Source organism: Leptopilina heterotoma, unplaced genomic scaffold (genome assembly GCF_015476425.1).
Source record: "Leptopilina heterotoma isolate Lh14 unplaced genomic scaffold, ASM1547642v1 Lhet_17, whole genome shotgun sequence".
Taxonomy (NCBI): Eukaryota; Metazoa; Arthropoda; class Insecta; order Hymenoptera; family Figitidae; genus Leptopilina; species Leptopilina heterotoma.
The window spans coordinates 3,548,376-3,572,193 of NW_025110886.1; the positions used below are offsets into that span (position 1 = coordinate 3,548,376).

Consider the following 23,818-nt stretch of genomic DNA (forward strand, 5'->3'; position numbering starts at 1 on the left):
ACAGAAAGAGCAACCTGCTTGCAAAATCTAACGGACCAATGGCGACACAAGGAAGTAGTATTTGTTGACTGACGGCTGACAAGGACTGTAAACTGATAAAATAAACGAAAAAGCTAAAGTTAGTCTGACAAGCAATGGTGGTGTCGGAGGCTGGCAGTGTTTGTGATTTGTGTCCTAATCGTGTGTGATAATGTATCTTCTAATTTTTGTATATCGTCCAAATATAAAGGACGCTCAACATTGAATACAGACGCTGGGATTTTTTTGGAGGTGTCTCTTTTTCGTTTTGAAAGAGGAAAATCTCGCGAAAAGAGACAATGGCGTAGCTAGTTTACTCGATGCTGCTTTGTATCCTGCTTTGTTAAAATAATTACAGGCAGTGAACCGATCGAAACGTGAAAAAAAATTTAGTGAAAGTGTAAAATTCATGTTTATTTTCCAATAAAGTGATAAGCATTAAAAATTTAGATTCACTTGTTCTTCCTATTTATTATTGTGTGTACAGTGTTTTTTGCTTTACTCGACGAATTTTTCAGGAAGTCTAGAGGAATTATTATTACAATGTACAGTGATATGTGTGGATACGTTCTCTTACTGCTGCTGATTCCCTACATCGAATGTGGTAAGTATATCAATGTTTTATAAAATAAATGTTAGTCAGAAGGTTTTAGTAAAAAATGGGCTGTATTTAAAAAGTAAAAACAGGAGCATAAACTGTATCTTTGTGTGACATCATGTGTGCATTTTATGAATCATCGAAGCACATGCAGTTATCCTGACTGATTGACACCCTATAAATGATTTCAAATTGTATTTTTGATTCTCCCCTTTAAATACTGAATTCAAAATGTACACTTAATTCCATTCCCTGCTGTAAACAACAATGGAGCTTGAATAAAATATATAACCCTGTCGCGTCTACCGTTAGGACGTTGACATCTCGAACCCCGACGGGCTGTCTTTTTTATCCCTCAGTGGATTTATTTAACGCTTCATTGGATAAAAAAAAGTTGTCCTTTAAGGGCGATGGAAAAAAGGTTCTTCTCGTTTGGAAAACATTGTTTTCCCTTTCATTTATATACTGACGGAAAGTATTTTTTATAATTATCATTTATTAATGATTCATTTGTTTACATTTATTATTAACTAGAATAATCGTCGTATTTCATTCTTTCATTGTCTGTCCACACTTTGAAGTTAGTTTTTATGTATGCTTTTGTTTTCTTTCTTTAGAAAATATTGTTTGACAAATCGAAAATATGCAGGTAATTTTCACTAATAAAATAATATTTGAAATTAGAAAATTAAAAAAAAAATTAATTAACAAATAAATTTTGTTTATTATATGTTCTTTTACAACAAATTTCGTTTGACTGATATAAATTATGCATTTTTTCCCCTTTTTATTTATAAAAAATAGAAAACACTGTTCATTTTAAAAAAATTATGATTAAGAAATAGGAAATATACCCATTTTATGCATAATTTTTATTTCTCAATAACAATATTGTTCACAACCTGATTCTTTTCTTTGGGTAAAAAAACACTCCCGTTTTTTAATGTTTTTGTAGAAAATTCTCAATTTTCATAAGGAAATAATAATTTGCATAATTTCTATTTCTTAATTAGAATTGCTTTAATAAAATTTAAAGTTATTTAAAAATAAAGGAAAAAAATGTTTATAAATTCTATTTGTCAATTAAAAATTTTAATTAAAAATGAAATTGGAAATTTTTTAATTTTTAGAAAATAAAGAGAAAAATTTTATTCAGAAAAATGTTGTGTTAATTAATTAATTAATTTATTTATTTACAAATTTCTTTAATCGTAGAATTATCGAAAACATCAATAACTAATTTTTTAAATAAAATCTTGATAATTTCTTTTTAAACAACTTAATTCTTGAACAATTATTATAAAATTATTAGAAATTATTTAATGGAAATTTTACTTCAATATTTCAAAATTAATTCAATTTTAAAAGAGTTGCATTTACAATTTTTTTAAATAGATCAACTTCAAAAGGTTTTAATTTGAAATTTTAGAAAATTTAAATTTTTAATGAATTTATATTTAGAAATTTTAAAAAACTTAGATTTTTGCAAAATGTTAATAATTCACATTCTTATTGAAATTAGTTAAATTGATCAATATATATTTAATGAATTTTATTAAAAATATAATAGATTTATAGAAAAATTTTAGTTAAAAACATTTTAAAAAATTTAATTTTGTAGAAGTTACAAATAATTGCAGAAATTCAATTATTCTCAAAAGTAATAAAATTCTTACTTGCAAAGTTCAATTACTTATTAAGATGATGATAAAAATCGATCACTCCGAGTCAGGATTTTATCATCATCTTAATATTTTATCGACCGAGTGATAGCATCATTACTATATATATTCAATTACTTATGTTTAAAATAAAAAAAAAATTCTCGTCAAATTCGCAATTATCTTTATAAATAACAAAATTCTTCTCCAAAATTTAATTATTTTCAAAAATTTTCCTCATTTCAATGATTTTCAATATCTACTATTTTAATAAATTTTCCAAAATAATTCAATTATTTAAAAAAAAATTTATTAAGATTGTATTCAAATTTCAAACATTTAATTATTTTTATAAATAATTAAAATTTCACAGAAATTCAATTATTAACAATTTTTTTATAAATTTTTTGGCAATAATTCAATTAATTTCATAAATATATATATATATATATATATATATATAGTTGACACATCCAGATACATGGATATCACAGCCATATTATATTGAAAAATACGGGATATCCATAGTTAAGGTTGCTGCATCCATATTCTATGGCTGGCTGTATATTGTTGGAGCAGCAAAAGATCTATGGTTGGGTGATCCATAGTAATGGAAATGGGAAACAAAAAAATTAGAATCACTCAATTAATTAAATTCTATGTCACTTGAGATATTTTATACACATTTTTGTTAATTAATACACACCACTTATTGAATAACCGCATATTAACGAAATAAATTATTAACCGATGGGGGAGACACGAACCCAAGACCTAACGCATACTAAACACTAACGCTATCTACTACACTATACACGCAACTACAATATTTGAGCATATAATATTCCTTATATACTATACACATATTTTATGAAAATGAATTTACATAAACACTAATAGACAATAACGATAATAAATAATAAACAATTATAACACTATTTTCACAATAAACTCACAACGTGATTATATAGACGTGACAGGAAACCGACGCGACGGACAAATTGAGACGACCATTTTTAAATGGATGCCATGATAATGAATTGCGCGCAACATGTATCGAAATTATGAACTAACTATGGATCTCCCAACCAAACTTTATATGGATGAGGTAGCCATATGTGAAAATCCATAGCATGAATTGTAAGCCCAACCATGCCTATGGATGTCACATCCATATTTGATTTAACAATATAATATGGCTCCCTCATCCATTGAGGTGCTTCAATTCAATCAATGTGCTTCCATTCTGAAAGTTGTCTCTTCCATTGAATTGGATAACACAACAATATTCTGCTCAACAATATTTTTATGGATATCTCTTCCAGACCTTTTCTTTCCGTGTACTAAATTGTTTTTATGAATTCAATTATTTTTATAAATAATAAATTTATTTTAGAAATTCAATTATTTCCATACATAATAAAGCTCATAGCAGAAGATTTAATTATTTTTAGTACAATTTTAATCAAATTCCTCGAAAAATGTAATTATTCTTAAAATTTTTATTAAAATTCGTCAAAAAAAATTCAATTATTTAAAAATTGTTGATAAAATTCTTTATAAGAATGAAATTTTAAAAAACATTCAATTATTCAACTATAATATTGGGTAGGTCCATGCCTTCTTCTTTTTCTTCTTTCCTTTTTAGTGGCCTATTGCAGAGCATACAGCCATTTCTATTTGTGAACAGCATATATATATATATATATATATATATCAGTATTAGTTCTTGTACATATACCATGAACTAAACAAATTCAAGTAGGGTTCAGCAATAAATTTATAAAGGTGCTCAACACACCGCTGAACAAAAATTTTAGCGGGAAAAATCATAAAACAAAATCATAAACAAAATCATAAAACAAAACCAAATAAAACTCAAAGCAATGGGAAAAAAAATAAAAATCAAACACAAAACAGCAAAAGCATACTCAAAACCGCATTAGAGCGCCAATGTAGGCCCAGGCTACTCAATTCACCCAGGGGGAAGATTGGCAAAATGCAAGAAAAGAAATATACCATTGCTTAAGAAGAAAAAAAAATAAATCAAAACTCAAAACACAAGAGAAAAAAAAACAAAATCAAAACCAAAAGCAAAACAAAATTAGAAAATAAAGAACCAAACAAGAAAAAGAAAAAATTCTTAGAACCTAGAGCACACAATCAAAGTTAATTTAAATTAAATTATTATACGGGAGGTGCCTCCGCCAATAAATCGACCAAAAGCCTCAACCATCTCTCTCGTAGGTCTCATCACAACATCAAATGGATTAAACCTCTCCGGATCCTTAATTCCCAATCTATGATGTAGGAATCCAAAAAACTCCGGTCTACTTGGAGACAAAGTAGGGCATTCATTGAAAAGATGTTTTAAACTCCTATTTTCTGCACCACATGGACATTCTAGTTCCACTCTCCACCCCAGTCGGTCGAAATGGTCGGAACAAACAATGTGACCCGTTCTGAGACGGGTAACAAAGTTAATGACAAAGCGAGAAGAACTCATACCAGTAAACCACGGCCTCTCTGAATCATAATTTACACTGTCAAAATATCTCAATCCCTTCGGCTTCCCACCAAAAAAAGGCCAAGAATCCTTGACCTCTCGATGACAAAGGTTATCAAAGAACTTGCACAGATCAGATTGAGGAAGACCAAATTTCTTCCAAAAAGGCGTCCTGGCAGCTGCTTTAGCCGTTCGATCAGCAACATCATTCCCAATAATACCCTTATGTGATGGAATCCAAACAAGGGAAATCCTCTGACCATTCAGATCAGAAGTGTGCAAGGCAGCAAAAATTCTATATATCAGTTGCGAAGAGGGTTCACGCGAAAAGACATCCTTAATATCACCAAGTACTTGTCTCGCATCCGAAAGGATGAGGACTCTTGGAATACCACTCCTCTTGGCATACAGAATGGCTGATAAAATAGCATACGCCTCAGTCGAGTACGCAGATGATGACTCCTGCAGAGCCACCCCGAATCTATAGTTGAATTCAGGAACATAGAATGCACTGCCAGAAAAACACGCATCCAACCCTGAAACCGATCCATCAGTAAAGATGGAGGTGTATCCCGGAAAATCCTCTTGCTGAATAGAAGCAAGAGTATCCGCAGATGAAATCCCATCTTCCTGTTTCTCCTGATACAAATCCACTCGAACATCCAGCTCCATGGTTATCATTTCCCATCTGTGATCATAGTCCGCAGGCCTATTAGTTCTAAACATGGCCTCCAAAGCCTCACGCATAAAATCAAAAGTACGCAGCAGTGGAGATCTAGCAATGGTCACAGGCATACGACAAGCCGAAGAACGTATTCTTCCAGACAACAACGCCAATTTAGGGATCAAGGGGTTAAAACGCCACGAGTAGTTTCTGATGATAAAACGCTGGGTAAGCAACTTCCTTCTGCAAGACAGCGGAATCTCTCCGGACTCGGACAGTAATACAGGAATTGGAGTGGTGCTCATGACACCCAAAGCAACCCTTAAGGCGGAATTCTGGACCCTATCCAAGCCAGCAAGAGCTGCAACATTTGCTGATCCATAAAGTTGGCAACCCCATTCCAGATAGATACGCACGGATTAGACCTTTATAAACCATCAGAGCCAAGATCGGGGCAGCTCCCCAACTAACTTTTGAGATGACCTTAAGAACATTTATTGCCTTATAGGCCCGAGAAATATTCTCCCTTATATGGGGAATCCAAGATAGTCTAGAGTCCAAAATGATTCCTAAATATTTAATCTCAGAAGTACCCATCACTCTTGTATTATCAACATCAATATAAACATTTTCAAGATCAACCTTCTTGGAAGAAAATGGACAGAGTATACACTTTGTTGGTGAAATCCTCAAGCCCCTCTGCAGTAACCAGTCCGACAGTGGAATTACCGCCTCCTCCAACATATTCCTCGCCTCCTCAACATCTCCGGCTCTAGCATATAGCAAAAGGTCGTCTGCATATTGTGTGGCTCTAACATGTATCGGGAAGGTTGAACCAATTTCGACGAGGTATAAATTGAAGAGTATGGGTGATAGGACTCCACCCTGTGGCACACCCACACCACAGGTTCTACCCTCCACTGAGTTAGGGAAGAAAAGCTCCCTTCTGTCAGTAAGAGAGGCAACAAAATCCACAATACGTCCCGGAACATTCAATTGTCGCATTTTTTCATTCAGAATCAGAGGTCGAACATTGTTGAATGCCCCCTTTATGTGAATGGCCAAAGCAAGTGTAACACATCCCTGACCAAAACCCTGCAAGATATTCGTCACCACTGTTGACACACAATCCAGAGAAGAACTTTTGCGACGAAAACCAAACTGAAAGTTTGGAATTATATTATTCTGCTCAATGAAATGCTCCAATCTACGTTGTATCATTCTCTCCATGAGTTTGGAGAGAATAACCGAAGTTAGAGAGATGGGTCTAAAACCCTTTCCACCAGGTTTTGGGAGAAAAATTACTCTTGTGTTTCTCCAAGATTAAGGAAATACAGAGCGCAAAAAAAATACATTAAACAACCTTAAACAAAAGTATTGAGCCTTCAATGATAAGGCTCTCAACCATTCCCATGTGACGTAGTCCATACCCGGGGCAGATTTGACATTACCCCTCATTAAAGCAGCTCGAAACTCCTGCCAGGAAAGAGAGGCATTATAGATATTGTTATCATCAACAAACGGAAGGCGTGGAATCTGTACAGGAGGAACCTCCTCGCACCATAGCGGGCGTGATTTACAAAATTTTGAGTTCTTAGATGGGAGAAAGCCCCCAGAGGCTTCAACCGCTCTCACCAATCCATCAACAAAAGCCTCATAGATCCTAACAGGATCCTCACCCAAATCTAGCGAATTAGATAATGCAGGTACAATCTCATCGACCTGGTGCTGAAAAATGGACCAATCGGCCTTCTTTACGTTGTATCTAATCGAGGATGCTGAGCAGAAACTTGGATCGCAGGATATCGAAGAAGTGATCAAAATATGATCCGAGCCAAAATTGTCACCAGTGACTTCCCAAGAAAACAAATGTTGATTTTCAGAGAGCGCAAAGATCAGATCCAGATTAGATTGATTACGGTGATCAAATGGAGAAAAAGTTGGAAGCGAGTCGTTAAGAACGACAAAACCCTGGTCCGAGGCCACACATGAAAGATGTCTACCTCTGAATTCAGAGTAGGATGCTCCCCAAGACTCATGATGAGCATTAAAGTCGCCGCATACAATCGGAAAGGAACAGGTGTTGATAAGGTCGAAAATTGCCAGCCAGTCATCAAATTCCGTATGCACATTGGGCGGACAGTACACCAAAAGAAAGGAAATCAGATCCAGATCAGTCTCCACATTCATAGACAAAAGATCAATTTCCCCTCCACACAGTATTGGTACCTTCCCCAACTCAATCTTCAAACCATCCCTGGCTAGAATAAGAACCCCGCCTCCTCTTCCAGTAATCCGATCAGATCTGTGAGTAGAATAGCCAAAGATATTAAAATTCAATTCCGGTGTGAGCCATGTTTCCGATATGCATAGAACATCTAAACGATGGGTGCATAAAATTGATTCCACTTCTGCTTTTTTATGGACCACACTATGGGCATTCCAGAGGCCCCATGTAAGATTGTGCTGAGTCATTTGTTATGTATAACAAAGCTTAAATCAAATAAAGAAAAATTTATACTTGATTTAAATAAAACAAAATAACCAAAGAAATAGAGAAGAAAATAGTTTCCAATAGACAAAACTGACAAAACGTTGTCAATTCAGACAAAAACAATCCACAGGCCAAAAATTATGGCCGGGGACGAAAAGTCCCTAAACGAAAAACAAATACATAAAAAGAGAAGAATTCCTTTCCTTCACATCTCCATGTACACCAAAGATGTGTTCTTTGAAGACTCAGCCGACTTAGAAATCGCCGATAGTAGTTTTTCAGAGGAATCCGAATCAGGACTCTCAGCAAAACTCAAACCTGTGGAGGCACTTCCAGACGGAATAGATGGTGGAGGGAGAGTATTCCCACCACTCAAATTATCATCTCCAAACTGTCCAACCTGAGGTCTGCGAAGAGATATTTCCTGAAGATTGCGTATGATTGCTGCTGGAAAGCGTGGCTTAGTGATGCCTTGAGCTTCAAGGATAGAATCCGCCTCATCATAGCTACAAAAATTCTCAAATCTAACCCTCATGACTTTGAACTCAAAGGCATATACGGGACAATCCTTTGAGGAGGCAAGATGATTGCCACCACAATTAGAGCACAGAGCAGGCCTCAGCTTATTATGACAATTCTCCTCCTCATGGAAATCTGCACAAACGACGCATATCGGTCTCGAGCTTCTACATTGTCTCGTAATATGCCTGAACCTGTGACAATTGAAACACCTCTTAGGTGGAGGAATGATTGGGATAGCTGAGCAAGCTATATTAGCGATAAAAATGGTTTTAGGGACATTATGAGCAGACACAGTCATCTCTATCATGTCCACAGGCTCGGGATTAGCCTTAACCCCACCATTCCTATCCTGAGGGCGATACTTTGTTCTCCTACGGATCTCCAAAACCTGCGAGCGAAAGGAGCGATCCAGCAAATCGAATATGTCACCCGCACCCAAATCGACATCAACCTCTCTAACCAAAATACGGCGATTAAAAAGAGAAGAAGGGATAAAAGCCTTAAGGCCCTTCTCTACCAAAATTGAAGAATCAACAAGGGTATTGGCATCCTGCCATTTACTACAAAAAACCTTCAGTTGATTCTGGCCATTTGGAGTAATTCTCTTGTGTCCAGAAATGATACCACTTATCAGAATGCCCACAGCAATCTTCTTCATTTTACCCACATTCCTATTTGGATCCAACGATTCAATGAGAACAATAAATGGGGGAGGGGATTCAGAACTGAACCTTTCCAAAACCTCTGAAACTGTTCTCTTCCAAAGAAAATATTCAGAAGTATTTGTCTCGGGAATTTGAGAAACAGAATTATCGGCATCTGTCACAGCACCAGCATTCGAAGCCACACTATCTGTTAGTAGGGCTTGCGAAGTACACGGCTGTAAATTTTGAGGGGATTGTTCCGATTGATCAGATGGAGGGGGAGAATTGGTTGGTTTCTCACCAACTGAAGTACCGGTTTTAGGCTTTTTCTGAAATGGATCACCCACTTTAATAATAGCACCAGATGACAATTGTCTCTTTCTTTCACTATCATAGGAGTGTTTCAAGATAATATTCGAATTCTGGGGGTTTGACTTAGAAGAGGTATCCTGACCCAAACGAGAAGGCATTATTATTGGCCTTGGCTGACGAAATCCACCCGGTCTTCCATTGAACGACATGTTCTTATTTTGGAACGACAGCCTAAAAAAAAACACAAGAACGATATACTATCCACAAGGAAAAATTTTTTCTTTTTCCTATTTAAATTTTAATTAATGCAAGAGAAAACAAGCAATTTATGGTTAAGCTCATATGAATCTTAATATACATAAAACTGACAGACTCAATTAAATTAATGACTTAAAACTTCAATTAACTGAGGGAACTTCACGTCCCCGACCAAACTTCAGATGAAATTTAGAATTTCATGTATATTTCAGAGATCATACAAGTACTTAGAAAAGAAGTCAAAGTATAAAATCAATATTCAAAATAAATTTTCTAGCTCACCTAAGAGAACCAATTCACTTCCTATTAACGAAAAGTGGAAAAAAAGGCAAAACCTCAGTCTCAAAATCAAACCCAGAAATACGCTAGCATCCTCTGTGACTTCAAAAACTCCAAAATTGGTTTTTCCAAAGAGGTTATAATTTCCAAGCCTTACTTTGAGGTTAAGCACGTGCTAAGGCAAAATACGTATTTCAGCAGGCAATTCCGACTCCAAAAAGACCAGATAACGTATGATATTCCTTTATAATACTCTTATAAAAGCACCAACTTAGAATTTATTACAAATAGACAAATTTGGTATTATTTGACTGCACAAATTACTTATTAATTGCTTGAGTTTAAAAACTGAAAATAAGTGGATACTAGAGAAATGGACAAAATGTCGCCATAAAATACTCAACACAATCTCACAAATAAATAAAATTGAGTTGACAAGAAACAATCCTGTTAACAAAAGGGACAGATTCAATACAAATTTATTTAAAATATGCTCTAAGTTCACAAATTTACTGATTTAACACATAAAATTATGGCGTGTAAAACAACGCCAATTTACAAATTAAAATACAAATGTGACCGTACACTAAAGCGGTTTAAACAGAACTCCAAGGTCCATGCCTAAAAAATAAAAGTTGTCCCCTACTTCTTCAATTTTGTTGAAATTTTGAAGTGGAATACATGACAGTAAAAAACCCTAAATCATGGACGTAAGAAATATAGGGACATGGCATATAGATGCGGGGGGATACTTTGCAGTCCGTAAGGGGAGGCGTTGGCGAATTGCTAATTGATTAAGAAAATGTACGTGTTATATGGCAATTGGCGCCTGCGCATTAAGTCTACCAATAGGGAATCTACGAGGTTTTTAAAAATTTTTTTGAAATTTTGAAAATGGTATATCTCAAAGGAAAATGAATGAAATTTAATGAAATTTTCAGGAAATGCTATTATTATTTACAGACAATTTAAGAAAATATTTTATAAAAAAAATTTTTTTTTTAAAACAAATTATTTAAAAAATAATTTTTAAATAAACAATTTTTTGAAAAGTGACATTTTTTTGCTTTTAATAACAATTATTCGATTCCCACTTATTTCACGAGTATTTTCCAAAAAAAAATTGATGGAGGGTCAGAAACTTTAGGAGATATTGAATTTTTTGTCCTTCCGCGAACATTTTCAGGCTATACTCTACATACAAACTAATGTTCAAAATCACCTACCTATAATTCGTAAATTTTAACCGAATTCAATTTTTCTTTTTGGAGAATGTCAGGCTACAAATTACTAATTATTTACATAATAGTATACTAGAAAGATGCAGTTTTTTCTAATCATGCAAATTTACCAAACTTTTTCAAATCCCGATTTACATTAAAAATAAAATTATAATTTAAACAAAAATAAGAATAATTGAAGGAAGTGAATTTATCATTCGGTGATTAAATATTAAATTTGAAGAAGTTAACAATTTTCCCGAATCAATCTACACAAATAAATTAAATATCTTAAATAAATCTCAGTGGTCAGAGCAGTCTACCGGCAATAGAAAGGTCGTGGGCTCGTATCCCACCATGCTACCGTTTTTTCTGAGTTCTTTGATAATTTTGAAATTATTAATTAATTTCGAAAATATTTTTCAAATTAAGCAGGTTTCTGTATTAGGGCAGCTGTGCTGTCGATACATTGAAGCCCATGAGCTTATCGAGATTTATTTAAGATATTTAATTTATTTATTTATTTTATTTTAAAAAAAGACATATTGTTGTAAAAATGTTATAAACAATTAGCCTGCATTTATACTGTATGAGATAGAAGGATCTATATATTCTATCTCGTACAGTATAAATGCAGGCTAATTGTTTATAACATTTTTACAACAATATTTCCTTTTTTGAAAATTATGTAATATACGTTCTCGTAGTAGTTTTTTGCGTCGAATCGAATGGCGCTATCAGTTTTTTATGAAAAATAATTTTTCTTCATTTGTTTATAACAAATTGTTTAAAATAATTTTTTTTTAATTTTTAACGTTAAAAATTATTATTAGATCCTATGCCAGGATCCCAATAGTTACTTTTTATACCTGCGTTCCTGTGCTTATGGGTATTAATGGGTTAAAAAAGGAAAATAATGTTTATAAAAAAGTTAAAAATATATTGTTAAACTGTTTATAATAATAATATATATACGTATATAATTATTAAATGTATTAGAGGCGAGCAGTAAAGGTCATATTATCTTTTAAAATACACTGATATAGGCGCTGCTTAGTTAGCGCAACGCACAAAAACTCGTAGCGCAAACTTCAAAAATTTTTTTCTCAAAAACACCAAAAATCACTTCTTTAAAAATTTAACCACTTATTAAGGAAGGTTCAAATTTTGAGAAAATTATTTTTCTAGAATATTCCATGATGTCCTTTGCTCTTTTTTTTAACAATAAAAAATTATTGTTTAAACAAAGTATTGAAAAATTAATTTTTCTTAACTTTTTTTTAAATATTATAAAAGATTGACATTTTCTCTACAATTTTGAATAAATGACTTTTTCTTGTAGAATCAATAGTTTTCGAAATAAAAATTCTCAAAAAAAGTCATTTTTTTCAGTTTCCGATTTTTCAAATCTAAATATCTTGCAAAAAAAATTTTTTTTTGCAAAACTGTTTGGCACAGTTATTTAGTACCCCAAGTACTACAAAATTACAAACTTTAAGAAAAATCGGTGATCCACCATTTGCTTTTCGTATGGAGCTGCCCCATATTCACCTATAATATAATGAAAAAACTGAACTAAATAATACGATTTTAACTACTTATGGTGATGTTTAGAAATATTTTGCATTTTACAACGAAAACTCAAAAAATACATTTTCCCTTGTCTTTACTAAAAATTTGTCAAGAATGTAATCGTTTGTTTTGTAATGATATAAACAAAGGTTGTTTAAGATTTTCTAGACATCGCAGCGAATTTTAAGGCTTTTAAGTACGTGAAATTTAAAAGCTCCCATTACCCCACGCCCCCTACACAAAAAATAAAAAAGATATTTCAAAAATAAAATTTGCATATCTTTTAGTACTTTTGACAGATTTTCCCCTAAATTTTTTTTTTAAAACCAGCCAATATCGTAGGTTTTAACTTGTCCAAAATGTGAATCATCTTAAAATGCTTTATGGGGCGTTCAATGGCTCTATGAACCGATGAAATTTTGGTTTTGCTTATACCCAAGCAGCACGGAATATAACCTTAAAATGAAGGGAATACTACATTTCATATTCGGAATATTCTAGGGATCTTAAAGTAATATTAAAATGTCCGCCCCACAGAAATATTCCAAAAATAACATTGAGGCAATGTTCCACCGTAATATTAATGGAATATTCCAAGGTAATGTTGAATGAATATTAAGGAGGATAGGTTCACGACGGTAGTCAAGATAACTATTTTTTTTTAAATGTTCAAATATGAAATAAATTTTAATATGTAAATTAAAAGATCATTTTTTAAAATAATGTTGTGTACATTATTATGTAAAAATCTGTAAATAATTAAAATTTTAAGAAAAAACAGTAATATTTTGAAGAACGTAGTGCTTTGCAGTTAGAGATCTGGCAACATGACATGAACAGCTGATGCGAGCGCATGCGAATTAGTGTTGTTTTGGTCAGTTTTGGTTAACTTTCGTTATGGAGAATAGTTTTTCTTTAGTTTGACAATTTAATAAATTGTTTTTTTTCACTTTTTGAAATAGTGTATTTTTCAGTACTCAGCTTTATTTGAATTACCGCGCTACTCCGCTTCTCCCACCGCTCTCAACAGTTGCGATGTTGCCACGCACTCCGCGTCACTCACGTCAAAAAAAAAATTACAAGTAACTTTAAGTTTTGGATAAATAATACTCTGCAACTAAACGGTCAATTTCGTTCTCTTTGAAGTATTATGTTCCTTAAACATTGAATTAATTTTGCTTTAATTTTGAGTTGAATCTCTCCGCTGTGTCAAAAGTTATTAAACAAGTTGTTATTTTTTTTTCATTTTTTTTTTGCATCCATTAGCTCAATGCTAAATACTGAGAAAAATAGTAAACTTTGGCCGTCAATATCTCGAAAACTATACGGTCAAATTGGCTCAGATTTAACAATAATATGCATTAATATGTCATTTAATTTTGCTGCAAATTTCAAACGAATCTCTATGATTCATGATTTTGAACTAACCTCCTTAAGGGAATATTCCCTGGAAATATTCAAAAATTTCATACTTTGAAAAAATTTGACTTTTTTTCTCTTTATCTTCTTTCTTTAGTAAAAACGATTTTCAATGGTGTTTTCAACATACACTGCAAGCCCGATCAGCGGTCAGCTCCGGGAGTGCTTGACCGCTGATCGGGCGTAAACATATAGGACCGTACGAACTGTTTTGTGATGGGTTACCATTACTTGACTACTGAATTTTTTTTTAAGGGGCCAGAGCGTCTTTAATGTATACGCTACTGCCACAACTTTTCGACTCCCTCTTTGCCCCTCGCTCGCACCATCTACAAACGACGTAAACAAGTGACCACTGATCGGGTGACCGCTGATCGGGCTTGCAGTGTATTTAATATTATCTGGGAACATTCCCTCAACATCACCCTGGAATATTCCATAATATTACGGTGGAACATTTCTTCAACATTATCCTGGAATATTACTTCGATATAACCGTGGAACATTCCCTAAATGTTATCTTGGAATATTCCTGTGCAGCGGACATTTTAATATTACTTTAAGATCTCTGGAACATTCCACTGGAATATTCCGAATATGAAATGCAATATTCCCTTCAATTTAAGGTTATATTCTGTGATACTTGGGTACTTTGTAATTTGATAGTGTTTAGGGTCCTAAATAAGTGTGCCAAAAAGTTTTACAAAATTTTTAATATTTTGCAAGGTGAATTTGTTTGACAGGGGGAGGGGGGGGTATAAAATCCCGAAAAATTGCGTGACATCATTTGTGAACGCTCTTCAATCAAATAATTTCAACACTTTTTTCAGGAATTTTTATCTCGTAAACTATATAAAAATGCTGTTTCATTAATTTTGTTGGGAAATGTTTTTTTGAAATTTTTACTGCATTATTCTTACGCACGTCACCGTCACCAATATTGTTACAATATATATTGTAACAATATTGTTACGACAAAGTCTAGACTTTGGGTTTTTGCAAGTCTAGACAATATAGTTGTATAATAATATAAATTTTTCTTTCTAAACCAGAGTTTGAACATTTACAAAAAAACCTAATAGTGGTTAGAAAATGTAAAAAATTATTAATATTTATAAAAATATAAATTATTTTATTTAAAATCATTGTGTAATAAGACAAAAATTATGAAGTGACATTTTAAAAAATTGTCATTGTACATTATACGAAATGTTATTTTTACGTATTCTCTTACTAAATCTTTCATTTTCGTCCGCTATCCTGGATTCGCCATTTTGTAATTTTAAAAAGTGACTTTGGATTCATAATCAGTGGAATTTTACTAAAAATTAGTTGAAAAGTACTAAAATATCAGTCATTCTTCACTGATTGTTATTTTATTGTAATTTATTTATTATTGTAAATTTCTGTCTAACAAATAATTTTACTAAAAGTCAGTTGAAAATTACACTTACAGAAATATAAGTCATCTTTCACTGATTATTCATTTAAAAAATTATTGTTGATTTCTGTCAAACAAATAAATAAGTAAATACACAAGTAAATAAATAAGTTCCCTTACAACACAGACAGCGCAGTATTAGCGACTGAGGTATTTATGTATATTTAAAAAAATTTCAACACACACTAAGTGCATCAACGAACATTAAAAAATTCAACAATTTATATTATCAATTGTTTATTAACCCTTAAACCGCACACTGCCGAATCCATCCTTAAACCTTACACTGGGTGTGCGACACCCAGGGACTTTTAAGTGTGTTTTCCAAGCTGGAATAGGATATTTTCTTTTGGAAAAATGATCTTATTATTTAATTTTAATAATTAAAAAAGAAATTTTTTAAACTACTGAAATTACCTCAAACCGAAAATTAGGTGTCAGCAACTTATAAATTTTTCGCTTTCAACTTCATAAAGTTTTCAAATACGCAAAGATACATGGGAGACAAATATTACTCACGGAACATAAACTTAAGTACAAAATGTACCGTCCAATAGCGACACATGTTTAATTTTTGCAAATATAAACGATATATTGGTGTAAAAAGCAGGAATATGGGTGTCGTTTATATCTGCATATGAGTACATGTTTATGTACTCATTTGTTTAATTATGTACATGTGATTAGTGTCTATGTGTAAGTATACATGTGTGGGTGTTTTGCGCGCATGTTAGATGTTCATAGAACACTACTGCGCATTCCTGACATTGATAGAACACTACTGCGCATGCCTAATAATCATAGAACACTACTGCGCATGACTGATATTCATAGAACACTACTGCGCATGCGTAACATTGACACAATACTACTGCGCATGTTTAACATTGACAGAACACTACTGCGCATGCGTAACATTTACAGAACACTACTGCGCATGCGTAACATTGACACAACACTACTGCGCATGTGTAACATTGACACAACACTACTGCGCATGCGTAACATTGACACAACACTACTGCGCATGTGTAACATTAACAGAACACTACTGCGCATGCGTAACATTGACAGAACACTACTGCGCATGCGTAACATTTACAGAACACTACTGCGCATGCCTAACATTGACACAACACTACTGCGCATGCCTAACATTGACACAACACTACTGCGCATGCCTGACAGTGACAGAACACTACTGCGCATGCCTAACATTGATACAACACTACTGCGCATGCCTAACATTGACACAACACTACTGCGCATGCCTAACATTGACACAACACTACTGCGCATGCCTGACAGTGACAGAACACTACTGCGCATGCGTAACATTGATACAACACTACTGCGCATGTGTAACATTGACAGAACACTACTGCGCATGCGTAACATTGACAGAACACTACTGCGCATGCGTAACATTGACAGAACACTACTGCGCATGCGTAACATTTACAGAACACTACTGCGCATGCGTAACATTTACAGAACACTACTGCGCATGCGTAACATTTACAGAACACTACTGCGCATGCGTAACATTGATACAACACTACTGCGCATGCCTAACATTGACACAACACTACTGCGCATGCCTGACATTGATATAACACTACTGCGCATGCCTGACATTGATATAACACTACTGCGCATGCGTGATTTGTGAATTTGTATACATTTGTGTTAATATTGTTTTTAAAAGATATATACATATATATATACGGCTAGGGTCGGTCGGTCGGTCGGTCGGTCGGTCGGTCGGTCGTTCTTCAACTTAATATAATAGACGATATTTAATTTATTTGTGTAGATTGATTCGGAAAAATTGTTAACTTCTTCAAATTTAAAAATAAGAATAATAATAATTTGTTTAAATAATAATTGTACTTTTAATTTTAATTTGTTAGTTGTGCTGCAGTTTATTGTTATAAAAATTTTTTATTATCAAAAAATTAATAAATTTTCTTAAATTTATATGACAAATTAAATAATGTTATCATTATTTACTTCAGTTAAAACTCATCTGTTTAAAAATAAATAATTGTTTATAAGAATTGACTTGGTTAAAATATTGTTTAAATAATTGTTAATAACAATTAAATTTAATATTAATTGTGTTATTTTGCCTTCTGAAAGTTAATTTCACTTAATTTTGTAAACTCAATAAAGTTTTTTTGTTTTTAATGTCTCCGAAAGTATTTAAATTTCAGAAGCTTTCAATATAGGCAATTGGTTTTTTATTTAATATTTATAATTATGATTAACAAATATAAATATAAAATCGTTTTCACAATTTTCATTTGCATATGTTCTGTGACAATTTCTCGAAGTTTCGTAGAAATCGAAGAACTAGGGGACAACTTTAATTTTTTCAAGCTTTCAATCCATAATAATATTTCAAAATATTTTACAAATCTGTTAAGTAGTTTAATCTCTGCGTTCGTCTAAATGTCAAAAAATTCAATTTTTTTAGAAAAATAAAAATTTTTCAAAAAATACGAAGTATCTTAAAATTTCCTGCAATATATATCGAGATTTTAACCCAATCAATAATATTCTAGAATATTTCACATAACCGTTTAGAAGTTTAGTCTCTGCGTTTGTCTAAATCTCAAAAAATTCAATTCTTTTGAGAAAAATCAAAATTTTTCAAAAAATACGAAGTGAATTAAAATTTCCTGCAATATATATCGAGATTTTAACCCAATCAATAATATTCTAAAATATTTCACATAACCGTTTAGAAGTTTAGTCTCTGCGTTTGTCTAAATGTCAAAAAATTCAATTCTTTTGAGAAAAATCAAAATTTTTCAAAAAATACGAAGTGAATTAAAATTTCCTGAAATGTATATCGAGATTTTAACCTAATTAATAATATTCTAGAATATTTCAGAAATCCAGTTAGGAGTTTACGCTCCACGTTTGTCTAAATCTCAAAAAATCGCTATTTTTTCGGTTTTCCTAGCCTAAATTCTATAAAACTATATAAAATATTGAATAAACTTAACAGAATTCTTTCTTTTTTGATTCTTTATCCAACGAAAAAAGAATGATTCGCGGTTTTTGCTTTTTACTTGGCGGCGATTCTCTACCGCGAATCTTGATTTAGAGTTCTGAGAGTTCTGATTAGAGTTCTGGCATCGTCATAAAGAGTTCTATAAGTATTTCTAATGGCATTTTATTCTAAATCCAAAATTAAAAAAATTACAGGAATTTAATAATTCCAAAAATTTTTTTTTAATTTTTTAATAACTTTTGAAATTTTGCAGAACTCTTGTTTTTTTGGTAGAGAACTCTAGAACTCTTTATTCTCTCTCAGAATATTAGTTCAGAACTCTTTTTTTCAAAAATCATAGTGCTATGCAAATTTAGCACTATGATTTTTCATTGTCGCTTTTTTATTGTTAATCAGCTGAACTATTTAAATAATCGTTAGAGAACTCTAGAACTATTGCCAAAGTGCCCAGAACTCTTGTAAAATTTTTGATTTTTCAAAAAAATAGTGCCAACTTTATACGACTAATTCGTGGTGATTTCATAGTTTATGAGGCAAACAAAAAAGACACCAAAATCCCCTTGTCTCAGAATATATAATTATGTTGTGGTTATAATAGTAATAATCTAGTAATTTAATGGAAATTATAGTTTCTAAAAATTATATTAAAATAATTTTGAATAATTAATTCTTAGAAATTTTCTATTCTAGTTTTTTAAAATTCAATTATTTTCAATATATTTTCAATATTACATATTTCTGAAAATTCAAATAGAGTCTCGTCTCGATCTCGTTAACTTAAAAATTTGTAATCTTGTCTCACTCTCGTCTCTTCTTGGTGTCGGTCTCGGTCTCGTTGAAGTCTCGAGAAATATTTGTATAAGGAAGAAAATAATTCATATTTGAAAGAAAAATTATTTAATAAACATAAAAATTTATAAAATACATGTTACTATTAAAAAAGTAAGGATTAAATAATTTGTAATTCTGCTTCTAAGTCAGATGAAACCCAAGAATTTAAACAATAGAGTATATCAAATTGATTTAAAATGAAGAAAGAAGTGAAATTTTTAAAAAATTTATCACTAAAAATAAGAAAAAATAGTTTTCGATGCTGAGCATCGATGCCAACTTTAGGAACCTGAAAATGACGCTAACAAAATTTTGTAAGAGTATTTAAAATTAATTTTTAAATGTGTACTGTACTGACAAAACTACTGTGTTTCATAATACTAAAATGGCATTGTTTCATGCTAAAACAACAGTGTTCCCTTGGCTGTGCAACGGCGGCTTTTTTTCTCACAGTTATTGCTTTTTTATTATACAGTTCCCGACTTTCTTTTAAATATTCTCAACTTTTCGGTGAACTTTTTTTTCCCATGTATTTCGACACTCTTCCGACACCGAAACGATACAGAAAACCGATATTGTTGAATCTGATGTAGAATCGACAATATACTCGGACATCGGAACCTACAATAGAATTACAAAAATTTAAATCTGCTACACAAAATATGCAAAAATGTTATTTTTCAGGTAGATTGGATTTATTATACAATTTTTTCACCATTTTGCATTTTTTCCTTAATTAACATCCATTTCTGCCTCCGCAACAATTAATCGTACAAAATGCATATTAAGACTGAATTTAAAATTTACTGCAATTTTGAATAGAGTTATTCTCTTTATTTGAAGGATTGTGAAATTTTCAATTTATAAGACTGTCCTTTAGCGAGATAGAATTCACACCACGTACCAATCTGTTTCAACAGTCGCAGCATTTTGAAATTTCAGAATAAAATCAAATAAAAGTTACTCCTACTGTTGTAGAGGATTCGAAGCATGTAAAGGTATAATTGTGGTTCAATAACTTAAATTTTTTACCGATAAACAGAAGCGGCTAATAACTATTAATGGAATTATAGTGGTGCGGAATTCACGAAGTTGAAGTCCACAACGTTTATCAACGAAAAAAATTTATTTAATGCATTCAAGTATTATTTTTAATTTAATATTTAATTGTAAAATAATTATTAGCAAAATATGAACATCAATCTTTTTTTCTAAATATTTTTGTGTCAATATTGCTGCGTCATTTTTAATTAATTTACTAAGTGAAAAATTTTTTCGTTGATCAACGTTGTGGACATCAACTTGGTCGGAATTCAAGCTATTGATATACCAATAGATTGCATATTAGGTCTTCGATTAATCAGCAATTCAGGAAAATCGAGTCATAATGAATTTTATTGATAAACACGGAAAGAAAGTTATTATCATATTTTATAAAAGTATTAAGTCAAAATTTCTGATCTGGGCCACTTCAAACAAACTTTTTAAATTTGCATTATGTCTATGAGTCATTCCATTTCAAAACGACCCCCATCGTAAACAATTGCCAATGTAAGACAATTTTTAAATGAATATTTCTTCCATTCTGTAGAACCAGATTACTTTTTATATTAGTGATTTCGAAAGTAGAATTTCTGAACTTTCTGATAATAAAAAAATATAGGGGAGAGTCTCCAGTTGTGAGTCAGTCAATTTTTTTAACATGCAATATTAAAATGCCGATTGGTTTATATAAAAACATTTCTTTTTATATGAGCCAACTTTTCCGTGTACGCCGAAGCGGATATATAAACTGTTTTTGTTAAATACCAACACTGTGTGTGATAATCGACTAAAAAGCGTTTTTTCAATAAATGCAAAGTAATTTCTTTCCAAGTTAATTAATTGGAAAAGGTAAATGTAATGCATTTTCTTTGAGTGTTTTCCTTATATTTTGTGATGCAATATTGCATTGTTCCAATCTACGGTTGAAAATAATTTAATTTTCCTTTTTCAAAATAGCGCCAATCTCTGGGTGTGAGACACAGCATATCACCAGTTGTGAGACGGTGTCAACACCCATCTGGGCAGCATAAAAAATACGACTTTGCAAGCATGTCAAGTGGAAAAAAGTCAATTGATTCAGAAGAAATAAATTTTAATGCTCTTGTTGAAGCTATTAAATTGTGTTTATTTGATAGTCATATTTTGGCGAATAAATATTATTATTTACTATATAATAATATATATTATTAATATATTTAATTATTTCTACTAAACATAACGTTTTATGTCAAACTTATTAAATTTTAGCAATTTTTAATGAGTGTCTCACAACTGGAGACATTTTTTTTGACAAAAGCGATGTGCTCGGAAAATGTATCGTAACATTTTTTGAGTTCATCGAAACACTGCACTTTCTTTTAATAAAAGTTGCTTATTTCTGTTACCTGTCGAACGGTGTATTTTATTTACAATTTCGTTTACCTGTTTACAATTTACGGGTCAAAAATGAAACCCGTCTCACAACTGGAGACTCTCCCCTATTTTTTTAATAATTTAATTTAAATAGAAAATTGAGTTTAAATGTTAAACTTTGAAAAATCTCAAAACACGTTACCTTCGATTTTAATAAAATTCATATCAAACGAAAGCTTGAATATTCTACTTTTTATTTATCAAACTATAATAATGGACATTTCAGTGGATTTTGAGAAAATAATTAAATTTTACAAACATTTCGAAGGTTATATTGAGAGAACCATTTATTAAGTATAGGGCGGCATTTGTTTTTCTCAATTTATGCATAATAACCTTCTAAATGTCTGTAAAATTTAATTAAATAATTAAAATTTACTGAAATGTCCATTATTATCGTTTGATAAATAAAAAGAAGAATATTCAAGCTTTCGTTTGATATGAATTTTATTAAAATCGGAGGTAATGTGTTTTGAGATTTTTCAAAATTTAACTTTTAAACTCAATTTTCTATTTAAATTAAATTATTAAAAAAATATATTTTTTTATTATCAGAAAGTTCAGAAATTCTACTTTCGAAATCACTAATATAAAAAGTAATTTGGTTCTACAGAATGGAAGAAATATTCATTTAAAAATTGTCTTACATTGGCAATTGTTTACGAAGGGGGTTGTTTTGAAATGAGACGCATGCTTATTCCCGAAATCTTTTTTGACCAAATAGTTATTTGATATAAAACTACTTAACTTAAAATTCACATAATATGCACATTATTTGATATAAATTTCATTGCACACAAAAACCATTTAACATAAATATAATTTGTCATAGAATTCATTAAACAGAAATATTATGTTACATAAATCTCAGGTAACTTAATTCCCATTTGACATAAAAATGATGTAACACAAATTTCTATTGACATAAAAATTATTTAACATAAATTTCTTTTGACATAAAATTCATTTAACGTAAATTTTATTTGTTATAAAATTCACTTGACATCAATTTCATTTGGCATAAATGTCATTTAACGTAATTCTCATTTGACATAAATTTCATTTGACGTGAATATCATTTAACATAATTATTATTTAACGTAAAATTAGATTTATATAAATTTCATTTAGCATAAATTCCATTTAACATAATTCTCATTTGGCATAAAATTTACTTGACATAAATAATTTTATTTGTATAAATCCTATTTAACATAATTTTCATTTGACATAAAGTTCATTTGACATAAAAGACATTTAACACAATTCTCATTTCTCATAAAAGTCATTCAACAAAATTCTTATTTGACATAAAAATCATTTTACACAAATTACATTTTACATAACAATATCGGCGCGAATTTTAAAAGTATCCAATTAGATATTATCAACAACATTGTGATTCGCCAATTTTGAAATTCGCGACTATATTTCCATGTCAAATGATCTGTATGTAAAATATAATCTATGACAACTGAATTTTATGTCAAATGAGAATTATGTGTAATGAGTTATCCGTCAAATGAAATTTATATCAAGTGAACTTTATGTCAAATGAAAATTATGTTAAATGGGATTTATACCAAATAAAATTTATGTCAAGTAAATTTTATGCCAAATGAGAATTATGTTAAATGGAATTTATGCTAAATGAAATTTATATAAATCTAATTTTACGTTAAATAATAATTATGTTACATGATATTCACGTCAAATGAAATTTATGTCAAGCTAATTTTATGTCTAATGATATTTATGTCAAATGAGAATTACGTTAAACGACATTTATGCCAAATGAAATTAATGTCAAATGAATTTCTATAACAAATAAAATTTACGTTAAATGAATTTTATGTCAAAAGAAATTTATGTTAAATGATTTTTATGTCAATAGAAATTT

General features: G+C 31.2%; 1 protein-coding gene across 2 annotated transcripts in view; it reads left to right on the top strand.

Moving 5' to 3' along the window:
• The first annotated feature begins 155 nt into the window (after positions 1-155).
• LOC122499656 (disintegrin and metalloproteinase domain-containing protein 10) overlaps positions 156-23,818 on the top strand; it is an 88,672-nt gene continuing 65,009 nt past the window's right edge. For both annotated transcript variants that reach the window (XM_043608111.1, XM_043608112.1), the window contains exon 1: positions 156-622. In XM_043608111.1, coding sequence (XP_043464046.1) covers positions 562-622 — 61 coding nt within the window. In that variant the 5' untranslated portion in view covers positions 156-561. The remainder of the gene's footprint in view (positions 623-23,818) is intronic.